Source organism: Paracoccidioides brasiliensis (genome assembly GCF_000150735.1).
Source record: "Paracoccidioides brasiliensis Pb18 unplaced genomic scaffold supercont2.17, whole genome shotgun sequence".
Classification (NCBI taxonomy): Eukaryota; Fungi; Ascomycota; class Eurotiomycetes; order Onygenales; family Ajellomycetaceae; genus Paracoccidioides; species Paracoccidioides brasiliensis.
Window position 1 is genome coordinate 194,707 of NW_011371374.1, and position 19,736 is coordinate 214,442.

Genomic DNA, 19,736 nt, shown 5'->3' on the forward strand with positions numbered 1-19,736 from the left:
TAAATGAGCCAGCTTGTCTGTAGCGAGGTAGTTCTGGGGCGGTTTGGTTGGTACGGACAAAGTCTGTCAGGATGGAGCGGGGAAACTGGATAACGGTATGAGGAGGGGTTAGAGGGATGAAGAGATCAGCAGGGCAGAAGTGATTGTGATGGAGTTGGAGGTGACGAGCATTGATGTAGAAAGAATGGGATGTGGGAGGCGGTAAAGAGGTGGTTTAAGTTAACGTGGTTTAAGCGGAGAGAGCATGGGAGACCGACAGAGGGACAGTCCAGTGATACCGGGAAGGGGCAGGACAGGGCCTATTATTGTCGTTATTACGGGCAGGTTTTTATTTGTTAAGGGGTGATGGATAATAGGATCATAGCGGGAAGAACAGCTGAAGGCGAGCTATAGCTTAGCCTTAGGGCGTATTAGTGGGGTGCTTAGAACTGCTAGGCATGAACTATCCGCTGCAGCCTGCTAATAATAGGCTGGAATAGGCAAACGACGGGGATCCCAGGCTTCGAGAAGCCGCTAGAAAACTAGGCACTCTTGAGAGGGCTTGAAGCGATATTGAAGGGACATTAGCCAACACCACCACAAGACAATGGAGTGGGCATGAACTGCTTTTATAATGTTACTTCTTCTATGTACCTCTTATAACTGTCGATATATTTATTATTCTTCAAATACCGAAAGGTTTACAGCTTCGAGAAGTTAGCAAATGCGCAACTAACTAATTCCTCACCGTTTTTTTTTTTTGGATATCCCTGCTATAACTAATTCGCACACAATAGCGCCATCGTGGCCTCTCTTTTAAAAAAGTCTTTAAGAGCGCGGGTTGAGCCAATATGGACATGATTTAATCTAACCACCAACTCCCCTGTCCTCAAGTTGCTCGCTGCTCACTCATCCCTTTCACGGTTCTCTGTCTAGCACGGTCTGCCCTCTTGAACAAGAACGGTGACAACTTGTGGCCTGTTTTACAATAGTTACCTTTATCATCCACTTTCGTTTGCCAGAGGCTGCAGTGGTCGACATTCCAATTTTTTTTTTAATTTTTTTTTATTAATGTGTCGTCAACAGCCTATCACGATCATGCAATTCAATGGTAGGAAGAAGAAATATAGAATCGAAAATAGATATTTGGGTGGGAGGGCGACGGATCGGAATCATTGGATCAATATTCTTCCTCATGTCGTGGGACGGGTTTCCAATTGCGGGGGAAACTAGCCATGCTAGTTCTGGACCGTACCATCACATCCCCCCCCCCCTTTTTCCAGTCCCTCATTCTTTGTTCCCAAGTCGTCTATGATTTCTTCCATCCCGATTTCAGCCATTTTCTAGAAGATTGCCCGCTTCTAGCTCCCAGGTGATTTATTTGGATATCGTTCCATTTCCGTTCCATAGCCATATCTTCTCCTGTCTTTCCGGAATGTTGGTCGAAGAAGTACAACCCAAAACACATCAATAACACGAGGTATTTTCAATAACCCATAGATACCACTTCTACTTCTTCTTCTTCTTCTTCTTCTTCTAAATTTTCGATTTTTTTGCTTCTTCCTTTTTCTACATTATTTCTTTTCTTTTCCTTTCAGCGTAAAGCCGCCGACTGGCTCCCTTGGTGGTCAACGGCCGTTCAAGGGATCTACGCTCAGGCCACGGCTTAACCTTATCTGCAAAGCCAACCTGCAGACTGCAGCATCAGTTTAGTAACTAACGACAAAATATACAGCCATTCGTCACTAAGTACACCCTTGAAAATCCTCGAAGCAACAGTTCTACACAACACTGCAAACATATCTTCACTAGCTAGCCCGCTTTCTCCCAGGTGTTACGAGTTCGAAGTCTTTTTGCAATTTCAGAGGGCAACCGCGCCAGCATATTTATTCAAATGATAAAAAAAAAGACCTCTTTAATCCAGTGATGAATCATTGCGCCTCGTACGTTCATACATACAGGACGGACGGGCCTCCGGTCACTTGAAGATGGAATTAGCATTGGTGAGCCGAAGAACCTGCTCTTTGACATCATGGATTTCGCGAGGTACCGTAACTTCCAGCACCGTCCGCCACCTGACGAATCAATTCTAATCTCCAACCTCCCGATCTCCCAGTCCCACTTGCTAGGCGGGTATCTATCCATTGCCTTCAACAAATTTTGTGGAACGTGCTGAGGCTAATCATCTCCGGGAGCACCATCCCCTCTCCCCGACTCAAATGAACCCAAATTAACCGTGCTTTGAGAGACATATTTTCAAATCAAAGAAGAAGGCCCTTTCACCTCTTCAGTGCCATTGAAATACTCACCTCTGCTAGAGACCTGGGTCAGTCAATCATCAGAAAGAACTCATCAAGCGGCACTTGGCATACTCATTACTTTCTCTGTCCTGAGAAAAGCTTAACTGCTTTCCTAAGAAGAGAATGGGAGTCGTATGGCGTACGTTCTAGAATCTTTTGAGAGAGAAAAAATTGGCTTTCCTGGAAGGACACTTCTCAAAATCATGACCACCCCCTCTGCTCCTGCCACCGTATGGTGCGGTCTGCACATTGTTATAGCATGGAACGCAGTCTCGAAGAGTTGTTGATATCGGTGCCTTCGGTGACGTGGATGAGGATTGACTGAAATTGAGAGGAGAGAATATTGTCCTCTCTGTCTCTCTGTCCCTCTATCTTTCCCAAACGTACTCTCTCTTAAAACTGTGTAAAAAATATTAAATTAGAAATAAAAAAGGCTCCTGTGGAAGCTTGTTCATGGTTTGCCATCATGGCCGGATGGCGAATGGAGGAGTGAGAGATCAGAAGTCAGGAGACCACTTACAACCAGTGCGTCAAAGGGATCAATCCTTAAAACTGCGGGAACTCCAAGGATATACATGATAATATCCGGTATGCGAAAGAACGCGTGGGGGGTTAGAGAAGAGATAAACTCCATGATCCGGGAGTTAAGCGAAGGTGATCTTCTCTCTGAGAAAAAGAGAGATGCCAATACGACCTGACCGATTGACTGATGAGAGCCTATATGATATGTTCTATGTACTAAATATATATATTAAAAAAAGGGAATAACTATATAATACTGATAATAATAAATAAACAAAATGAAAAAAGAAGATATAGAAACAAAAGAACCAACACTGTATTAACAATTAACAACCTGGACATAGAACCTACTTGAATATAATCCTCTTAGCCGCGGATTAAGCCGTCATCTCATGGAACCAACAGTTCCAATTATCTGCAAATCGTTTCAATATCATTATCGAGTGAGTCATGGACATGTATGTTTTGTAGCTTGAATGCATGCACGTCCTCATATTCTACCATGCACCCCATATGCTGCGAACATAATCGGTGCCACCCAAAGCATTACCTAGATTGGACAAAAGTGCCTATGTATTCCATATATTCAAATCCATAATTGCACAGGATAACAGGATAGGAACCTAGACAGCCCATGTATGGATGTGCGTATCAGCGAATCGGTAGAAAAGGAAAAGGAATCGTTCCAGGACCATTTTTCGAAAATCTTCCCTCTTTAGCGGTTCAACGAAACGTATCCGACTCAAACCTTTACACCAACAGCGAAAAAGTACTGGTATATATGTATTGCGGTTCTCTTTTCTTGCATGCTGAGAGTATTTCCCTCAAAGAGCTGCGAGCATGTGTCTTCATTTGTCTGGTAGAATGGAACTAAACTGAACTGAACCGGTCAGGGTTTCAAACTCTGTGCCGTCGAAAAGCCGGAATCATGGGACTATAAACAAGGTATTCTCGTCACTTCCGTTGAGCCGTATCGCATCAGGTAGGACTGTATAGTTAAGGCCGTAGCAAAAAACACCAACCACGGGATACCAGATGCTTATTTATACAGATATAGTTTAACTATTAGTTAGCAAAAATGTGACTTGATAACTGTGGAACCCTAGGATGATATGAGTCTTCAACCCGCTAAAATAGCCCAACCAGCCTAATTTTATAACTTTTGTATCTGACCTTTGCTCAAACCAATAAAACAATCTCCGCGCGGCAACATAGCAAGTCAAAACTTCTCCAACAAAAGGAAACAATTGAAACAAACCCACACTTTGTCTCTTTCATCTCTCACAGGGTCTCACAGCGCCTCTTTTCTTGTGCAAAACAGCCACCCCCTATCCAATCTAGTTCGAGAAAACTCACCCCCAATTCCAGCCTCACTGCCCAAGATCATCTTTGTTTGTACACCCCCAAGGCTATATAGTCAGCCTTAGACAGGTCAGACCAAAAATCCAACAATCCAGCAGATACAACATGGCAAAGAATAGACATAACAGGAGCCGGAAGTCGAATAGGCCTCCGTCCGGCGCGACCAAGACTCCAATGGTTATGCACACATTCCAATGGTAGGTCCTTCAGAGAACGCAGGAGCTGAACGAACCCCCACCTCCCCCCGTCGCACGCGCCCTGATATATTCCCACGAAAGAGAAACGTACGACGAAGAAAGAGGACGATGCTGTGCGCTACCCAGCCGTATTCCAGAGTCTTAAAAAAGCAGACAGCGAAAATAGCCCTCAGATCTTCCCAACTGGTCGACTGTGCAGCTCCTCTTCCTCTCACCCCCTTCCCCCCGCTCATCCCCCTTTTCCTCCTCACCACCCCTAAAGCTACCCCGATGGATATATCCGGTCCGACATGACGATGGATTTTAATAGCTAACATGATTCTACTGTTTTTCATTTACAGGTCCGACACAACGGCGAAGGAGGTGTATGTCACGGGCACATTCGATAACTGGGGGCGAACGGTGAAGCTGGATAGAACTGAAGATGGCTTCCGAAAGGACGTTGAAGTGCCAGCGATCAGCACGAAAATGCTTTACAAGGTAATTCAAGAACCATCCATCCCTTTTTTTTTGTTGGAGAGAGAATTGGACGCTGCATGCAATCAATAATTAAAAATAATAAAAAAAAATTAAATAAGTACAATGTGCTTGCGCGGTGGGTATATCTACGGAGCATTTTTATTTAATGTTACTTTATGACGCGTCTGGTTCCCCTTTTAAAGTCCATTGGCGGTTCGTTCATGCTCCTCTTCTTGGTGCAAGCAGCGAGAAGTCGTCAGATGATATGTTTTTTTTTTTTTTTTTTTTTTTTTTTTTTTTTTTTTTTTTTTTTTTTTTTTAAATATGACGATGATCTCACCGCTAAGTTGGGCTATTGCTCTGAACCCTTCTCCACTATTTCCAATCGCTTGCTCAGGCTCTAGGTTGCCCTTGAAGCCCGCTGGCACCCGGCTTGCTCTCTCTTGTGCGGGCCCAATTGGAGAGACGAAATGGGCAATTTAGTGCGGCAACATGAGAGGACGAGGACTCTGATTTGATTGATTGTGTTGCTGTCTCTATTTTTATTTGGTTATTTCACCGCTCTGGACGGGGCAGACACAAAACAGCCATTTTTGCTTTTTCCAATATGCCCGTTTTCCATTTTTCCTTGTTTGGCAGCTCAAGTAAGTCAGTTGGGTACTTAGGAGCAACTCGGCATTTGCTGTACCATCCCATACCACGTGAGGTACCAAGCTAGTACTTGTGCTGCCGTTTCATACGTCATTTATTCGCCATCCTCCCGCCCCTTGGCTGAGCGCATGCCGACTTGTACCGACGTCAGTCGGATGTTGTTTCGACAGCAATCTCCCAGCCCACACTTCCTTGTCTCCCTCCAAGGTTATATTCTGATCATCCCAACTGTCATCCCCAACGTCCTCATCAACTCCGCAATTTGCAATCCCATAATTCTCGCATATTTACATCTGCGCAACGTTGATTTACATTGAAACTACCCTTGCACAACTTAATTCGTTTTCTTGCATATTTCTGATTTCGTTGTTTCCCTCCAACTCTCTCCATCCCTCAAATACCACATTTTCAGCTCGATTGCTGGACTGACCTGTTGTATAACTCTCTTTGCCTAGTTCGTCGTCGACGGTGACTGGAAAATAGATTCTGCTGCTCTACAAGAAGACGACGGGCACAATAATACCAACAACGTCCTTCTCCGCCAGCACATCAAACAGCTCCCTCCTCCCTCGAAGGATACAACCGAGCCAGATACTGTAGGAGAAATTGAAGCTCCAGCAGCCATGTCTGGAGTTACACCGCATTCCACAACCGCTGCCCTAGCAGCAGATGTTCCCAAAGAGTCGCACAAGGCTCCTGAAACTGATGCCGCTCCCTCTGTGCCCATCACATCGTCCGCGTGCCCGGAGTCGACCACCGCCAATCTCGCGAAAGACGTTCCTCTAGAGAGAAAAGCAGAATCAACCCCGGGAACATTCCCAGTGACACCTGCCAAAGAGCCAGAGCAGTTCTCCGTCAACCCCATCCCAGCTTCGGAGGGTATTGGAAACCCTGTGCACATCAAGCCGGGCGAACCCGTCCCAAACAGCAGCACCTTCAGCAAAAATACTATCGCATCCACCGCTACAACGGACAAAGCAGGTTATGAAAAAGACGCCAGCGCCCCCAGCTTCCTCCCACTTCAAGATGATGAAACCGTCACCACCCATCCAGTAACGACCAATGGTTCCAATCGATCCGTGGAACCATTCATTCAAACGGCCAGTCCCACATCGACAACTGCGGCTCTTGCCGGAGCAGTCCCGCTAGAAATCACCAGGGCTCCTAACGGCTCCGTCTCCAAGGGCCCGGAATCCTCCGCCAAGGAAGTCCCCGAAGTAGTCAAGGAGTCCATGTCGAAAGCTCACAAGGAACCCGAAGCCGCAGGAGATTCAGGCTGCGTCGCTGAGAAGGCGGAGGTTGAGCGACAGTTGCTAGAGAGTGTGCACCCGACCGATGCCTCCGGAGGGGTTCCACCGATGGTCCGACGTTCCATTGACTTGGCGCATGCGGATCCCGAAGCAACCGCTGTGCCTGAGGCTGTAGTGGAGAAGGAAGAGGTTGAGCGTCAGCTGCTGCGGGAGGTGAAACATGATGATTCGGCTGGTGAGCCTGCGCCAGTGATCACGGCAGAGACTTCGCCTACCGTTCCTGGTGGGACTCCCCTTGCGGCGAAGGAATATCAGGAGCAATCCATTTCTCCGAAATCTAGAGAGCCAGCGCCAGCACCTGCGCCTGCAGATAAAGATGCCGCCGCACAACCGGTCGTCACTAGCGGTCCAGAAGCCACCACTGCCCCCGCTGTGACACAAGCACAGCCCCCGGCTCAACCTCAGCAACAGCCAGAGGGGCAAGCGGAATCTGCTGCGAAGGATGCGGACAAGTGCAAGAAGAAGAAGAAGAAGAACCGTGCCAGCGCGATCTTCTCGAAGCTGAAGGAGAAGTTTAAGTGAAGAGGACAAAAGTATTTTACAAAGATGGGGGACAATATCAAATTCACGCAAGAAGAGGGGACGTTGTGCTGTTTCGATTCCTTTTTGCTGTTTGTCGAGTTTTGGTGGCGATATCATTATATCGAATTGAGCCTGCTTTTTTTTTTGGTAGTAGGGGGGGGGGGGGGGGGCCTGCGGGGGTGGGAGAATTTGAGCCACCGGATATTTAGGGGCTGAGCCTGAGACTGAGACTGAGACCGGCGGGATGTCAGGGTGTTTGTGTTTGGGCAATACCGTATACCCGATTCTTTTCTTTCCTTTCCATGTTCGTTAACTACCCTTTTCTTCGTCATATCCATAAATCCTTCGCATATGTATGTGACACATGTTTTATTAGGTATTTCGTATATTTTATGCCCCTCTTCTCAAGTGTTGGCAGGCTGATTAGCTAGGCAGGCTGATTAGCTAGGCGGTTAGTTTGATTCAATGGTTCTTCAATGTCTAATAATGAAAACAAAAAATAAATAAATAAATAAATAATAAGAGAGAAAAAAGAAAAGAAAAGAGAATCAAAGAAAAAGCAAGAAGAAAACTTCGGTTATCCTTTTCATCATTGCTCTTCTCCTTGTTCCTCGGGGGCCCTGCACGCAGTGTGTCGCACAGCTTACTTCATAGTTACATCTTCTTTTCTTTGAATGCCATTACTCATCATCTATATCAGCGAGGTACGTCACTTCGTCGTCCCTTACTGGATGGCAGTGGAATTACCGCAGTTTGATGATATGGGGAGACGGGCCCTGACGAGACAACAATACACACTTCGAACTTGAAATGCAACGTCCCAAGATATTAAACAACATCAAACATACCCGGGGAGGGATCTCCCGACACGGGCTGCCTCTCCCCGCCTCCTTAACTAACTAAGTTCTTAATATTTTCTGCCACCACACACATTCTTAAATAACTGCTCCGCAGTTTAACTAGAGCCGTCCATCCATTCTCTATCACGACAGCGACACACAACCGCCCGATTCAAAGGAAGCTCTGCTGAACTCATCTTGTTGGAGCCCGCGAACAAAACTGGCAACCTACTCGGTGTTTGAGATCGCAATTCCAGGCCCGTCGAGCTTTGTTCCCAACCGGTTATTCCGATGGCCAAGGGAAGCACGAAACAGAAAAATTAACGCACCGGGGCAGGAAACTTGGAATTATTATTATTATCATCATTATCATCATCATCATCATCATTATTGTTATCATTATTTTCTCGACTCACTGACTCTTGCAGGGTATTGGCTTATTGACTGACTGACTGATTGATCAGTCGACAACGCCCCACAAGGGCTAGGCAACCGCTCCAGAGTTAATGTTTCCGATCTAACTAAACTTGCTCTCGAACCATTGCTTCAGCTTATCAGCTGGGCCGTTAAGCTCTGGTAAAATATGTCTAAGAGGACCGACCACGAAGCAATGCGGATATCAAAAAATAAAATAAAAATAAAAATAAAATAGAAATAGAAATAGAAAAGTAATACACAAAAGAAAGAAAGAAAGAAAGAAAGAAAGAAAGAAAGAAGAAAACGGGAAAAAAGGAAAACAAAGGACAGGGTAAATAAAGAACGCACTGTAACTAATTAGCTGCTGTGAACTTGTCAAGAAAAACGGTCTGTTCATGATGCACTGGCACGTTTTTTCCCACTTCTTCAGCTGCTGCTCATGCTGATGCTGATGCTGCGGATGCTGCTGCTGCTTCTTTCCCCTCTCCCCTCTCCTTTGCCTTAGCTTAGGCCTTTCCCTGCCTGTTGCTCTCATCATCTCTCCCTTCTCCCTATCCCAGGCCATAAATACCCCCCCAAGCAGGCAATAGAAAAACTCTTTCTTGATATTCGAAGGGGTGCAGAAACCCCCGGCTCGCCAACATCATCCCCCCCCCCCCCCTAGTCCAAATTAATTTAAAAAGAAAAAAAGAAAAGAAAACGTTCATAGACACACAAACCCACACCCTATTACATGATATGGTATAATGGGAATTGTCCATCTTACCCGCGCCCGCCGGCTGAGCATCATCATTGCCATATCCTTCACATTCTTCCTAGCCGAGATTTCAGGTAAGATTTGGCTGGTTAGCTGGCTGCTGGCTGCTGGCTGCTGGCTGCTGGCTGCCAATCCTTCTGAATGACGCTGGTATCCTAACTGACGATGGTGTATGGTTTAAAATAGTTGGTTTCTATACGCGGTCTTTAGCTCTGGTTGCTGATGCCTTCCATTATGTAGGGGAACTTGTATCCAATCCATGCTGTCCTAACTAAAGCCCTCATTTCTTGTCGATGCGGTCAATGAGGCCACTTGCGTCGTGTGCATAACCCATTTACATCTGCATCTGTTCCTCTGTTAACCTCAGCACCCATATAGCTAAATGACCTTATCGGCTTTGTCGTTGCTCTGGCGGCCTTGAAGGTATGGTTCCAAGCTTCTGATATTCGGTCTGTCATATCAACGAAAGTAAACACAGATGGAATCGGTATTATGCTAACTAACATCGCCCCTCTAGGTCTCCGAGAAGCCAGGAGTAACCCCAAGCAACCTCACCTTTGGCTGGCAGCGCTCGCAGCTCCTGGGCGCATTTTTCAATGGCGTCTTCCTGCTGGCTCTAGGCGTGAGCATTCTGCTTCAGTCCATCGAGAGGTTCATATCTCTAGAGAGTATGTGATATGCTCCCCCTACTTCTTTCCGGCTCTCCCTTTAGTTGCAAAGTTCCCATTGATACGTCAGACGTACCATAACCCCATCGACTCACATGTGCGTATGTAGAAGTTGATAAACCGGAACTGGTCCTTATTATTGGTTGCGTCGGTCTCACCCTGAATATTATTAGCGCCTCCTTTCTTCACGGTGTGTATGCGTTGGGAGCAGCTTATTATCTTTTTCTCCATTTCTCGCCCTTCCTCCAACCGTCCGAGAGTATCACTGCTGACGACATATTAGAGCACGACCACAGCCATGGTAATGCCGATGTCGCCAACGTTGAATCAGATGCAGAGAATGACCGGACCGCCATAGCAATGGAACTCGAAGATGTAAGTCTTTTCACCACCGCTGCTGGAGTTTATCTATTCTGTGTACGAAGGAACACAGGGGGAATAAATCAGGCACAGATATCACACACGTCCTAAGAATCCTCACAGGTCGAGACCACCCACGAAAACCATCGACACACCACCAACTCATTCTCCGTAAAACATTCACACGATTTGGGCGTCATGGGCGTGCTTCTCCACGTAATTGGGGATGCTGTCAACAATGTTGGCGTCATTATTGCCGCAGTGGTTATTTGGAAAGCTAAATATGAAGGGAGATACTATGCAGATCCCGGAGTCAGTGTTGGAATTGGACTGCTGATCCTAGCATCTGCCATTCCGCTTGGTAGGTTCCCTCTCCACAAAACCGGATTACATACACAAAGTATAAAGTCTAACCCACATCTTCTCTCCCCGCCAATGGTTAAACAGTCAAAAACAGCGGCTCCATACTCCTCGAAAGCGTCCCGCTTGGAGTTAGTCTAGACGATGTGCAACACGATCTGGAAAACGTATGTAAATAAAATACATCAACTACCCGCCCCCAAACCCGAAATCACTTGCATATCTCAAAATTAAAGTTATATAAAAAACAAGTAATACAAAACTATTATATGTATATATTAACACTCCGTACAGATCCCCGGCGTTCTTTCCGTCCACGAACTCCACGCTTGGCGCCTAAACCAAAACAAAGCCATCGCCTCTGCGCATGTCGTCACCTCCGATTCCTCCCTGGCAAACTTCATGGCCCGCGCCCAGCGCATCAGCGAATGCCTCCATGCCTATGGAATACACTCAATTACGCTGCAGCCGGAGCTTGTGTCTCATGGGGTAGCCGTGGCTGGTGGTGATGTCACTGTTTCAGAGACGGATATGAGGCGCAGCTATTCGGAGGAGTCCGAGGAGGGGTTGCAGCTGAGAAACCGGACATGCAAGATTGTTTGTAAGAGCGGGTGTGAGGCGCTTACCTGTTGTGGCTAGGTGATGTTGATGGGCTGTGGGTGGGTGGTGTCGAAGGGTCTTGAGAGGATAACGTCGTCGTGTGTGTGTATTCAACTAGCTCACCGGAATCTTTACAATCTATGGGGAGGCACGTTATTAGGGTAGCGGCTGTATCCACAAACACTGCCCCCCCCCAAATGCTGCGGCAAACTCTGCCACTCGGGCGTTGCTATCTCAGCTCAAATCGTTCGAATCCCCAATAAAAATAATTAATTCCACAATCAGACACTGAATTCCCGAACAGGGAAGCAGTCCGTACACGCCACAACTTTGACTGTAAAATTCAACACAAATAACACGCTATCCTGTAACTAGTTACCACAAAAGAACATCTAATCTCTGAAACCAATCCTAACTTCTCAACAAAACCAATGAATGCAGGCTTCAACTAGAGGCTTCGTGAATCTGTCTGTCTGCCTTATCCAAGATGAGGCCTCTGTGCAGCAGCTCTACCTCACCCTTCTCAACTAGATCACGAAGGATGTGGCAGCGGATTTCAAGATGATGTCGGTGTTTAGGTAAAGAATTCCCCCCTTCATGAGATCAATGATGCTCTTATTATCCATCCAATGTTCATTATTGTCAATCATCGTAGTTCACATACAGCTTTCATTCAGCCTCTGAACCTGATTTGACAGGTGATGTTTGACACTGCGAGTGTCATAAGATAGAGAAAGTTATTAATCATTGTAATGCTTGATGGTGTATCGAAAGAAAACAATCGAATGCTTCGGAAATATTCCCTCTGAAAAAAGGTCCTTGATGGAATATGATAGTGCAACTATTACATGACCAGGATGCTTTGATGGCCTTCGTCCAAAATAAAATAAGGGGGAACTTTGGACATAGCCGGAAAGGCGCATAGAGACATTTAGCGGAATCACTACATTTGCGGGGAACAAAGCCAAACATAAAAGGCGCCTCTTCTGGTAATTCAATAGTTCAATTCAACGGTAATCTAGAATATGTGAAGAGTGAACGCAGCATCGTTGTGCCTTGCAGACAGAGGGTAGTTAAGTCCTTCCAGATTCTCGGCGGCTTGGCCGTTGTGTGGGGATAAAGCGGAAGTCGATGACCCTTGTCGGTCCGTCGCAGGGATCTAACTGGGGGGGAAATATCACCGTAAAACGAATGAAAATTATACTGAACATCAATGACAGATTTTAGGCTTCCAGATAGCAATTACTCCTAGCATTCCCCCATCAGAACAATCAATTCAAGACTTGCAAAACATGCCTATGTTTGAGCGGTAATGTTAATCGGCAAATGCTTTCCGGCAGTCAATAGGCAGCTCTTTGACTTCTCCGCTCGAGACAGACATGCGGTACAGCTGAGAGGAAGCTTCTGCCCAGCGGATGGTCTCAGATCCTTTACTGGTAAAGGTTTGTCTTGGTGTATTCGGTTGACGCATGGATATGTGCCTATGCACCACGTTAAACCTGCGGTAGCCAACCCAGCAACCCAAGTCTTACACGTTGGGTTTTCACGAGTCATGCATACTGGACCACTTGTCCATCTATGAATTCGACCTGTTGTATGAAACCTGATTTCTCCGCCCGATTTAGGGTGATAGGTCTGTCTATAGAACGAATAGACATTGCATGCTTCTGAACAAAGGATTTAGCTCCTCTTCAAGCTGTTTTCCGGGGCACTGCCTCATTCCATCCAACTTCCCGACAACACATATCCAAGTTGCTCCAGAGTGGAGCAAACCAACCCTCCCCCAACAGAATTGTATTTCAATGAACCATTGGCGGGTGCGAAGTACCCGGTAAGGAAAATGTTGCAGCTGTTTACTGCTGATGCGCTTTCGATTGGTGACGCCTCGTCTCCAGGATATCTCTCCGCAGCCTCTCCGCAGCTAACTCCACATCGATTATGCCGCCAACTCCACGTTTCCACGCATCTTCCAACCCCACAAGCTCGCCCTTAGCCGATTCCTGCCTCAGCTTCCTCTCTTTATGGACGGCCTCAGTGGCCTCCTTTGTTTCCTGTAGTTCCTTCTCAATCCGCCGTAGTATATCTTCCAGCTGAGAGTTCCCAATAAGCCACGCGTTCTTCCCATGTGCATCCAATAGAGATAGATTGACTTGTCTGATAGAAAGATGGGAGCTTGCTGTGTATGCCCTTTGAAGTGTCTGTTTCCAGTTGTTAAGAGCCTCAGCAGGTGCTTTACCTGATGCCAATGTATCCTCAGGAGCGTCTGGCGCCTCGTATCTTGAAAGGTCAATGCCACCGCTTAGGGGCAAGTTAGCCTCTTTCCGGTCGAGCTCCTGTTTGATGAGGTTGGAGAGCTTGATTTGGGGCAGAGCGGGAAGGGAAGGATGAAGGTTCGTTCCAAAATTTGGGGGTAGTTCTGCGGAGATGAGCTTGTCAATGTGGGCACGAGCCTGCGTTGTGGGCTCATCGTCGATATCTGTCCAGATGTTAGTGTTGGCATTTATCAAGGATGTGACCCCAGTTGGGAAAATATGGAGACATACAAGGTAGCGAATCGTGGAAGTAGTTGATAAGCGGCATTTCCCTTCGTTGAGGCTCTATATATAGCAGAAGACAGATGATTGTATGTGGCCTGACTTTATATTTCCCTGTTCGGCGATGTCCAGAAATAGTTGATGTTTGAACTTTCTGCCATTGAACCGTAAAGTACGTAGCGGTGTGCTTATTCTGTCAGCCAATACGAATATTACCGCCCACGCACCAGGATCGTGACAACAAGAGTACAAAACGATGTCTACTATAGACAGTCTATCCGTAACGATTTTACAAGTGTATACTCTGTTATAACTAATTGTAATGGATTCGATGCTTTTGAATCCCCGTGGATCATCGTATGGTTGATACGTTGGGCGTCTAGAGGCTGAACTGGAAATATTTTTGCCGCAATATGCGCGATCTATGAACGACGGTAACTAACTATATAAATACAGAACAACCCTCGTCAGGCTTCCAAACTCCAAACGTCCGCCATGCATGTCTGCCTCCCAATATCCATTCTTTGCGGATAAGTTTCCAAGGTTGGTGTGCCAAATCAAATGCTGTCACCAGCAAAATCATCAAATTCTGCTCTATCTTCAACTTCATCATCTTCAGTCCATTCTACTGTCAAGTTTCTCCTCATGCTTAATGTTACTCTCATATGCAGTTCTTGAAATATATGCAAACATACTTTTTCTAGATCCTAACATCAAAATGAAAAGGTTATTGTATGAGGCTTTTCTAATAATCTAGTCACTAATGTTATATTATTTGAAGTAAAATACTTCAGTGAGAAAATTACAAAATCTAAGATTAATATTCATATAACTAATTTAGATTAAATTAGTCATAAAATGATATACTTTATTTTTTTTTTTAGTTCCTTTTTATATAAACAAGATAAACTTAATAAATGCTGATTGTTAGAAATATCTTTCTGATTTTACTTCTAAAAGCTAACTACTAATCGTGCTGCTGCGCAACTCATACCTCGTGTGAGTGCACTATACCAAAATGATAAAAATCTTGAATCACATCCTCATTATTGCACTCTATATCAACAACCAGTAGCTAATTTATAATAAAAAGATTATCTACATTATTTTCAGTATATGTGTCATCTCTAAATTGATTTAATTCCTCTTCTATCAGTAGTGTGAGTGGGTTATTGTCAATTTTCATAAGATCAACTTCAAGTCTCTATCATTTCTTATTCTGCTCTTTTTCAGCTTTATTATTCTTATGCTGCTTGATTTTTCTATTGATATCTTTAATAGTGAGGACTTTCTTTACTTGAATTTGATAATGAATTATTTTAGCTTTGCAGTGTTTACTGATGTTAAGAAAGTTCTCTATTTCAGTAGTATATTGCTCATTAAGTTCTGCATATATTAGATTTACTTTGAATATCTTATTTAAACAACATGTCAAGATGAGTGATTTTAAATTAAGAGTATCTCTAATACTTTATATGATATTTTCTGCAATATTGATATAGTGTTTCAGCTTTTGAATTGTCTTTGATAAGAATAGTTGAGAAGAAAAGATAGATATGTGATCTAAATCATTTTCATCTTTATAAATCTGCAGTGAAAGAGGTGATGAGATTCACTTCATAAAAGTGTCAAGAACTCAGTCATAATTTCATGAATATATATCATGTTGAGTCTATTCTGCAGCTATTGTATCAAATTTAAAGATCTGCTTTTATATAATTGAGTGATTTTGTAGAAACTGCTATTTTTCATACTTAACAAAATTATAATGTACAGCATAGTTGACTGCTTTTAAATAATAATGTTTATATTACTGAAATGATAGACTATTTAGAGATTGTAGTAAATGAGTGACATGTAATGAAAATTTATATAAAATTATTTTATAAAGATCTATGTATTATATAAACTTCTTAGTGATAAAAGATTCATAATTATTCATTAAAAGTAATTGATGACTTCTTTTCTGTCTTTTTTTTGTAGCAGTATTAAAATGTTTAAGTCATTCAAATCTAATCTCATCATTTATAAATTCAGTATCTGATATATTAATTTTATAATTGCTGAGTAAATCTATCTGTGTATATTAATTCTTCAAGTATGTTTTGAAGGCTAAGATTATCAATAACAGAATGGTATAATTATTTATAGATACATATTTAACAACTGTAATTAAATTTTTTAAAAAAAATAATAAAATAATGAAATTAACTTCTTTAAAAGTAGTTATAACTCATTCTTCACATTTTTATTCTTCTTAAAATTCAATTTTATTGAAGTTATATGTGTCACAGATATGAAATTAATACTGCTTAAATAGAATCTGAGAACATTCAAATCATGTATTAATATATTCAATATCTTCAACTGTCACTCTTTTTAAGTTTATTGACTTCTGTTTCACTCTCTTATACTCAGATAAGCATTCAATGAATCTATAAGTTTATATCTTGCTGACTTTTGAAGAAGAGATAGTAGAATCTATGTGCTAATATTTGAGTATTAAATTTGCAAAATTTTTAATATATTTAACTGCTGTAAAAGAATAATTTTTTATATCAAGTAGCTTGACTTATTATTTAATCATATTCTTCTAACTTTTATTTAATTTCTTGTTAACTGTAATTTTTGCAGTATTCAGATTCCTTCTATTGATATACACTCAGAAATATTGATAAAGAACTTTAAATTCTTATGACAGAGATAGTATTTTAAAATTTGAGTTTTTTTGATGATAAGTAACAGCTTTTTGAATATAATCTTCAATATTTTTATCCTTATTTGACATTGTAGTGAGTTATTAATTGATGAAGATGATGAAGATGATAAAATTACAAGATTTTTATCATTTTGATGTTTTTACCATTTTGGTATAATGTACCCACACAAGGTGTAGATTGCGCAGCGGCATGAATATAACTAGTTAACTAACTAGTTAGTTATTAAAGTAACTATTAATAAGCATTTTATTAGAAATATATTTTACTTCTGCAGAAAATGTAATAATTAAAATAATTAAATCTTTTAAATGATGATTAATAAAAACTACTATGAGTATTAGCTCATAGATAACCTTTTAAAAGCACTTTAATTGAAAACATATCATATATAATATTATACGTTCTCATTCATTGACATTGAATAGTAAAAGTTGAGACGATATCTTTTTATTAAAGAGAATTCAAAAGCAATTATAACTACTACTTTTTAATATACCCATTCTTCCTGAATAAAAGAAGATAAATTTTATATGTGATAGGGCTTTGAGAGTAACATAACTACTATATTCATTTAAATAGAGTGAAGAATAAAGAGTAGTATAGAGCTGAACATCATGTACATATAAATCTGCTGGTATTTTTTGTATATATAACTATATAGTTATTTAGCTATACCTGATTCTGATTAGGGGTAAACATCCAGTTTTAAAGAGTTATTGTTATTATTATACTGGCTAAGGGGTGTCATTATGTATTCTTCAATGCACATTACATCTATGAATATGCAATTGGCAGTGAACGCCTATGGTTTCAATTATCCCGCGGCTAGAGACGAGGACTAAATCAATGAATATACTCTGGATAGTTAACTAGTTAACGTAATTCTTCATTGAGTGAAATTCTCCATTGAGTAAAAGATTAAATTAAATAATTTCAATTTCTTAACTCATCTACTTCAATATGCAATTATACTATCAATTTTAATAAAAAAGTAAAAAACTCTATAGAAATAGAGAGAAAAATTAAACTTGTGATATCTGCTATTAAAAAGCAAGAAATAACCTCAACTGCTAAAGCTACATACTTATTCAATGTTCTCTATACTACTTTATATCATCAACTAAAGGGCTGGTCTGCACATGTGAATTTACATGTAAATTTAACTAAGCTGACTGAGATTGAAGAGAATCTAGTAGTTGAATAGATGCTAGATCTATCTAAATAAGAATTACCTCTCTAATCAGTCTTTGCAGAGAATATAATTAATTATCTTCTTACTCAATAATAATTCAACTCTACCCCCTACTGTGTTAGCAAGAACTGGATTTCAAAACTGATTAAATACTATACAGAGCTTCAATATCACTATATCAAATATTATAACCATGAGTAAGCAAAATATGAGAATAGTAGAATTACTTAGAATTAATTTAAGATTCTAGAAAATACTTTGACAGAGTATAGAATTTGAACTAAAGATATATAGAACTTTAATAAGACTAACTTTGCAATGAAGATGTGTACCATCACTAAGATTATTATTAGTACTAAGTGCTATGACTGAGCAAAGCTGCTGCAGTCTGAGAATCATAAATGAGTCACTTCAATTAAGTCTGTCAATGTATTAGACTACGTCCTACCTTTATATATTATTCTGAAAGCTCAGAATCTTCAGGAAAGCTGATTTGAAAACTTGTTAAATGACTGAAAACTTGATGTTAGTATCAATAAATGAACTATAGATAAAATAGAGATGAAATAACTTACTAAAGTATTTATCTCTACTGTCAATTTATATAGAATTAGCACTTATATCTATTTTATTTTAAATGAGCATGGTAGTTATTTTATTTTAAAATTTAATCAGCTTTATAAAAATAATAAGATTATATCTTTCCGCATGTCAGCACATTCATCTCATCTTCTATAGTCTCTGAATGTTAGTGTTTTTGCTGTTTTAAAATGAGCATATGAGAGCTTGATAAAACAATGCATACAGCTTAAATTCAATACTATTAAGAAGAATGACTTCTTAGATGTCTATTCTGCAGCACATGCAGAGGCCTTTAAGACTTAGAACATTCAAAGTGGCTTCATGGCTACTGAAATATCCTCATTTGAACCTGATCAGATTGTCCAGCAACTAGATATTCAGCTCTGAACTTCTATTTCTCTGAGTAGTCAATTCAGCAACTTAAAGTCATTTTGAATACTTCAAACACCCAGCGACCTGCGGCAATTACATAGGCAAGCAGATAAGATCAAGAATCTTATGAGACAAGGCCTTGAAAATCCCCTCCATGGCTTGATAGAAGGGCTTGATCAAATTATCAAGATTTGTGAATATGAAATGATCAATGCCTTTATTATAAAGAAGTAATATCAGGATATATTCAATATCAATGAGATTGCAAAGCAAAAATAAAAGAGATCTAATCATCATATTCAATCTGAAGGGGGTCTAACTAGGCAAGAAGCTCAGGATCTTGTTATTTCATCTACTGAGTCTGTTGAACAGCCTGTCATTCAATCTTGCAAGTCTCAGCCAGCAGACTCTCATCTGCACTCAGGAGCTCCACAACAGTGCAGCAACTGCAATTTGCCTGGTCATAAGAGAACAAGATGTCCTAATCCTAGTGTCAATTAAATTAAATTAATTAGTTGTTGTTGAGTGTAGATATTTCAGGTTAAATCTAGTTAGTTGGGCTACAGTTATTTAATCTTTCACTCAATGGGGAATTTCACTCGATGGGGAATTACGTTAAGTTAGTTTAAGTTAGTTAACTATCACATGTTTCCTGATTATCTAATCCCTTGTTTGACGTCACCTTGACAACGAAGACTCCGCTTACGATAACTACATAACGGAATACAGCCCGAGAGGTGGGCTTGGTTATGCGATCTGATGGACGGATGTTGCAGCTGGAAATTCTGGCACATAGCAAAAGCAGCCATTCCAAAATCTTGATTGAGAGCGTATGCTGACCGTTGCCAAGTTTTCCTTGACCACCACGCGTGTCCCAATAGTTAACATATTGAAACACACACCTATGACCGCGCGGCACCGACTTTTAATAAAGTACCCCAAAGCGCGTTTACCCAGAACTCTGACTGGATAGTCTCCTGCCTTACCCAGATGATGATAGTCCTCTATTTGACTGAGAAACGCAGTGACTGCA

The 19,736-nt window shown here is 41.7% G+C and overlaps 4 protein-coding genes across 4 annotated transcripts; 2 read left to right on the forward strand and 2 right to left on the reverse strand.

Annotated features, from left to right (window-relative positions):
• Positions 1 to 4,268: 4,268 nt before the first annotated feature.
• Positions 4,269 to 7,302, forward strand: PADG_12447 (uncharacterized protein; the record flags this gene model as incomplete). The annotated part of the gene is made up of 3 exons (XM_010765461.1): positions 4,269 to 4,360; positions 4,702 to 4,840; positions 5,926 to 7,302. The coding sequence occupies 3 exons, from the start codon at positions 4,269 to 4,271 to the stop codon at positions 7,300 to 7,302; spliced, it is 1,608 nt and encodes a 535-aa protein (XP_010763763.1).
• A 2,002-nt stretch (positions 7,303 to 9,304) lies between these two features.
• Positions 9,305 to 11,342, forward strand: PADG_08196 (uncharacterized protein; the record flags this gene model as incomplete). Its single annotated transcript, XM_010765435.1, has 9 exons — positions 9,305 to 9,389; positions 9,502 to 9,551; positions 9,694 to 9,738; positions 9,833 to 9,983; positions 10,093 to 10,173; positions 10,267 to 10,358; positions 10,467 to 10,704; positions 10,791 to 10,870; positions 10,998 to 11,342. 9 exons carry the CDS (start codon positions 9,305 to 9,307, stop codon positions 11,340 to 11,342), a joined length of 1,167 nt encoding a protein of 388 aa, XP_010763737.1.
• Positions 11,343 to 12,618: 1,276 nt separating this feature from the next.
• PADG_12448 (uncharacterized protein) lies at positions 12,619 to 12,961 on the reverse strand (the record flags this gene model as incomplete). Its single annotated transcript, XM_010765462.1, has 2 exons — positions 12,619 to 12,784; positions 12,864 to 12,961. 2 exons carry the CDS (start codon positions 12,959 to 12,961, stop codon positions 12,619 to 12,621), a joined length of 264 nt encoding a protein of 87 aa, XP_010763764.1.
• A 195-nt stretch (positions 12,962 to 13,156) lies between these two features.
• Positions 13,157 to 13,883, reverse strand: PADG_08197 (uncharacterized protein; the record flags this gene model as incomplete). The annotated part of the gene is made up of 2 exons (XM_010765436.1): positions 13,157 to 13,779; positions 13,847 to 13,883. 2 exons carry the CDS (start codon positions 13,881 to 13,883, stop codon positions 13,157 to 13,159), a joined length of 660 nt encoding a protein of 219 aa, XP_010763738.1.
• Between the last annotated feature and the right edge of the window lie 5,853 nt (positions 13,884 to 19,736).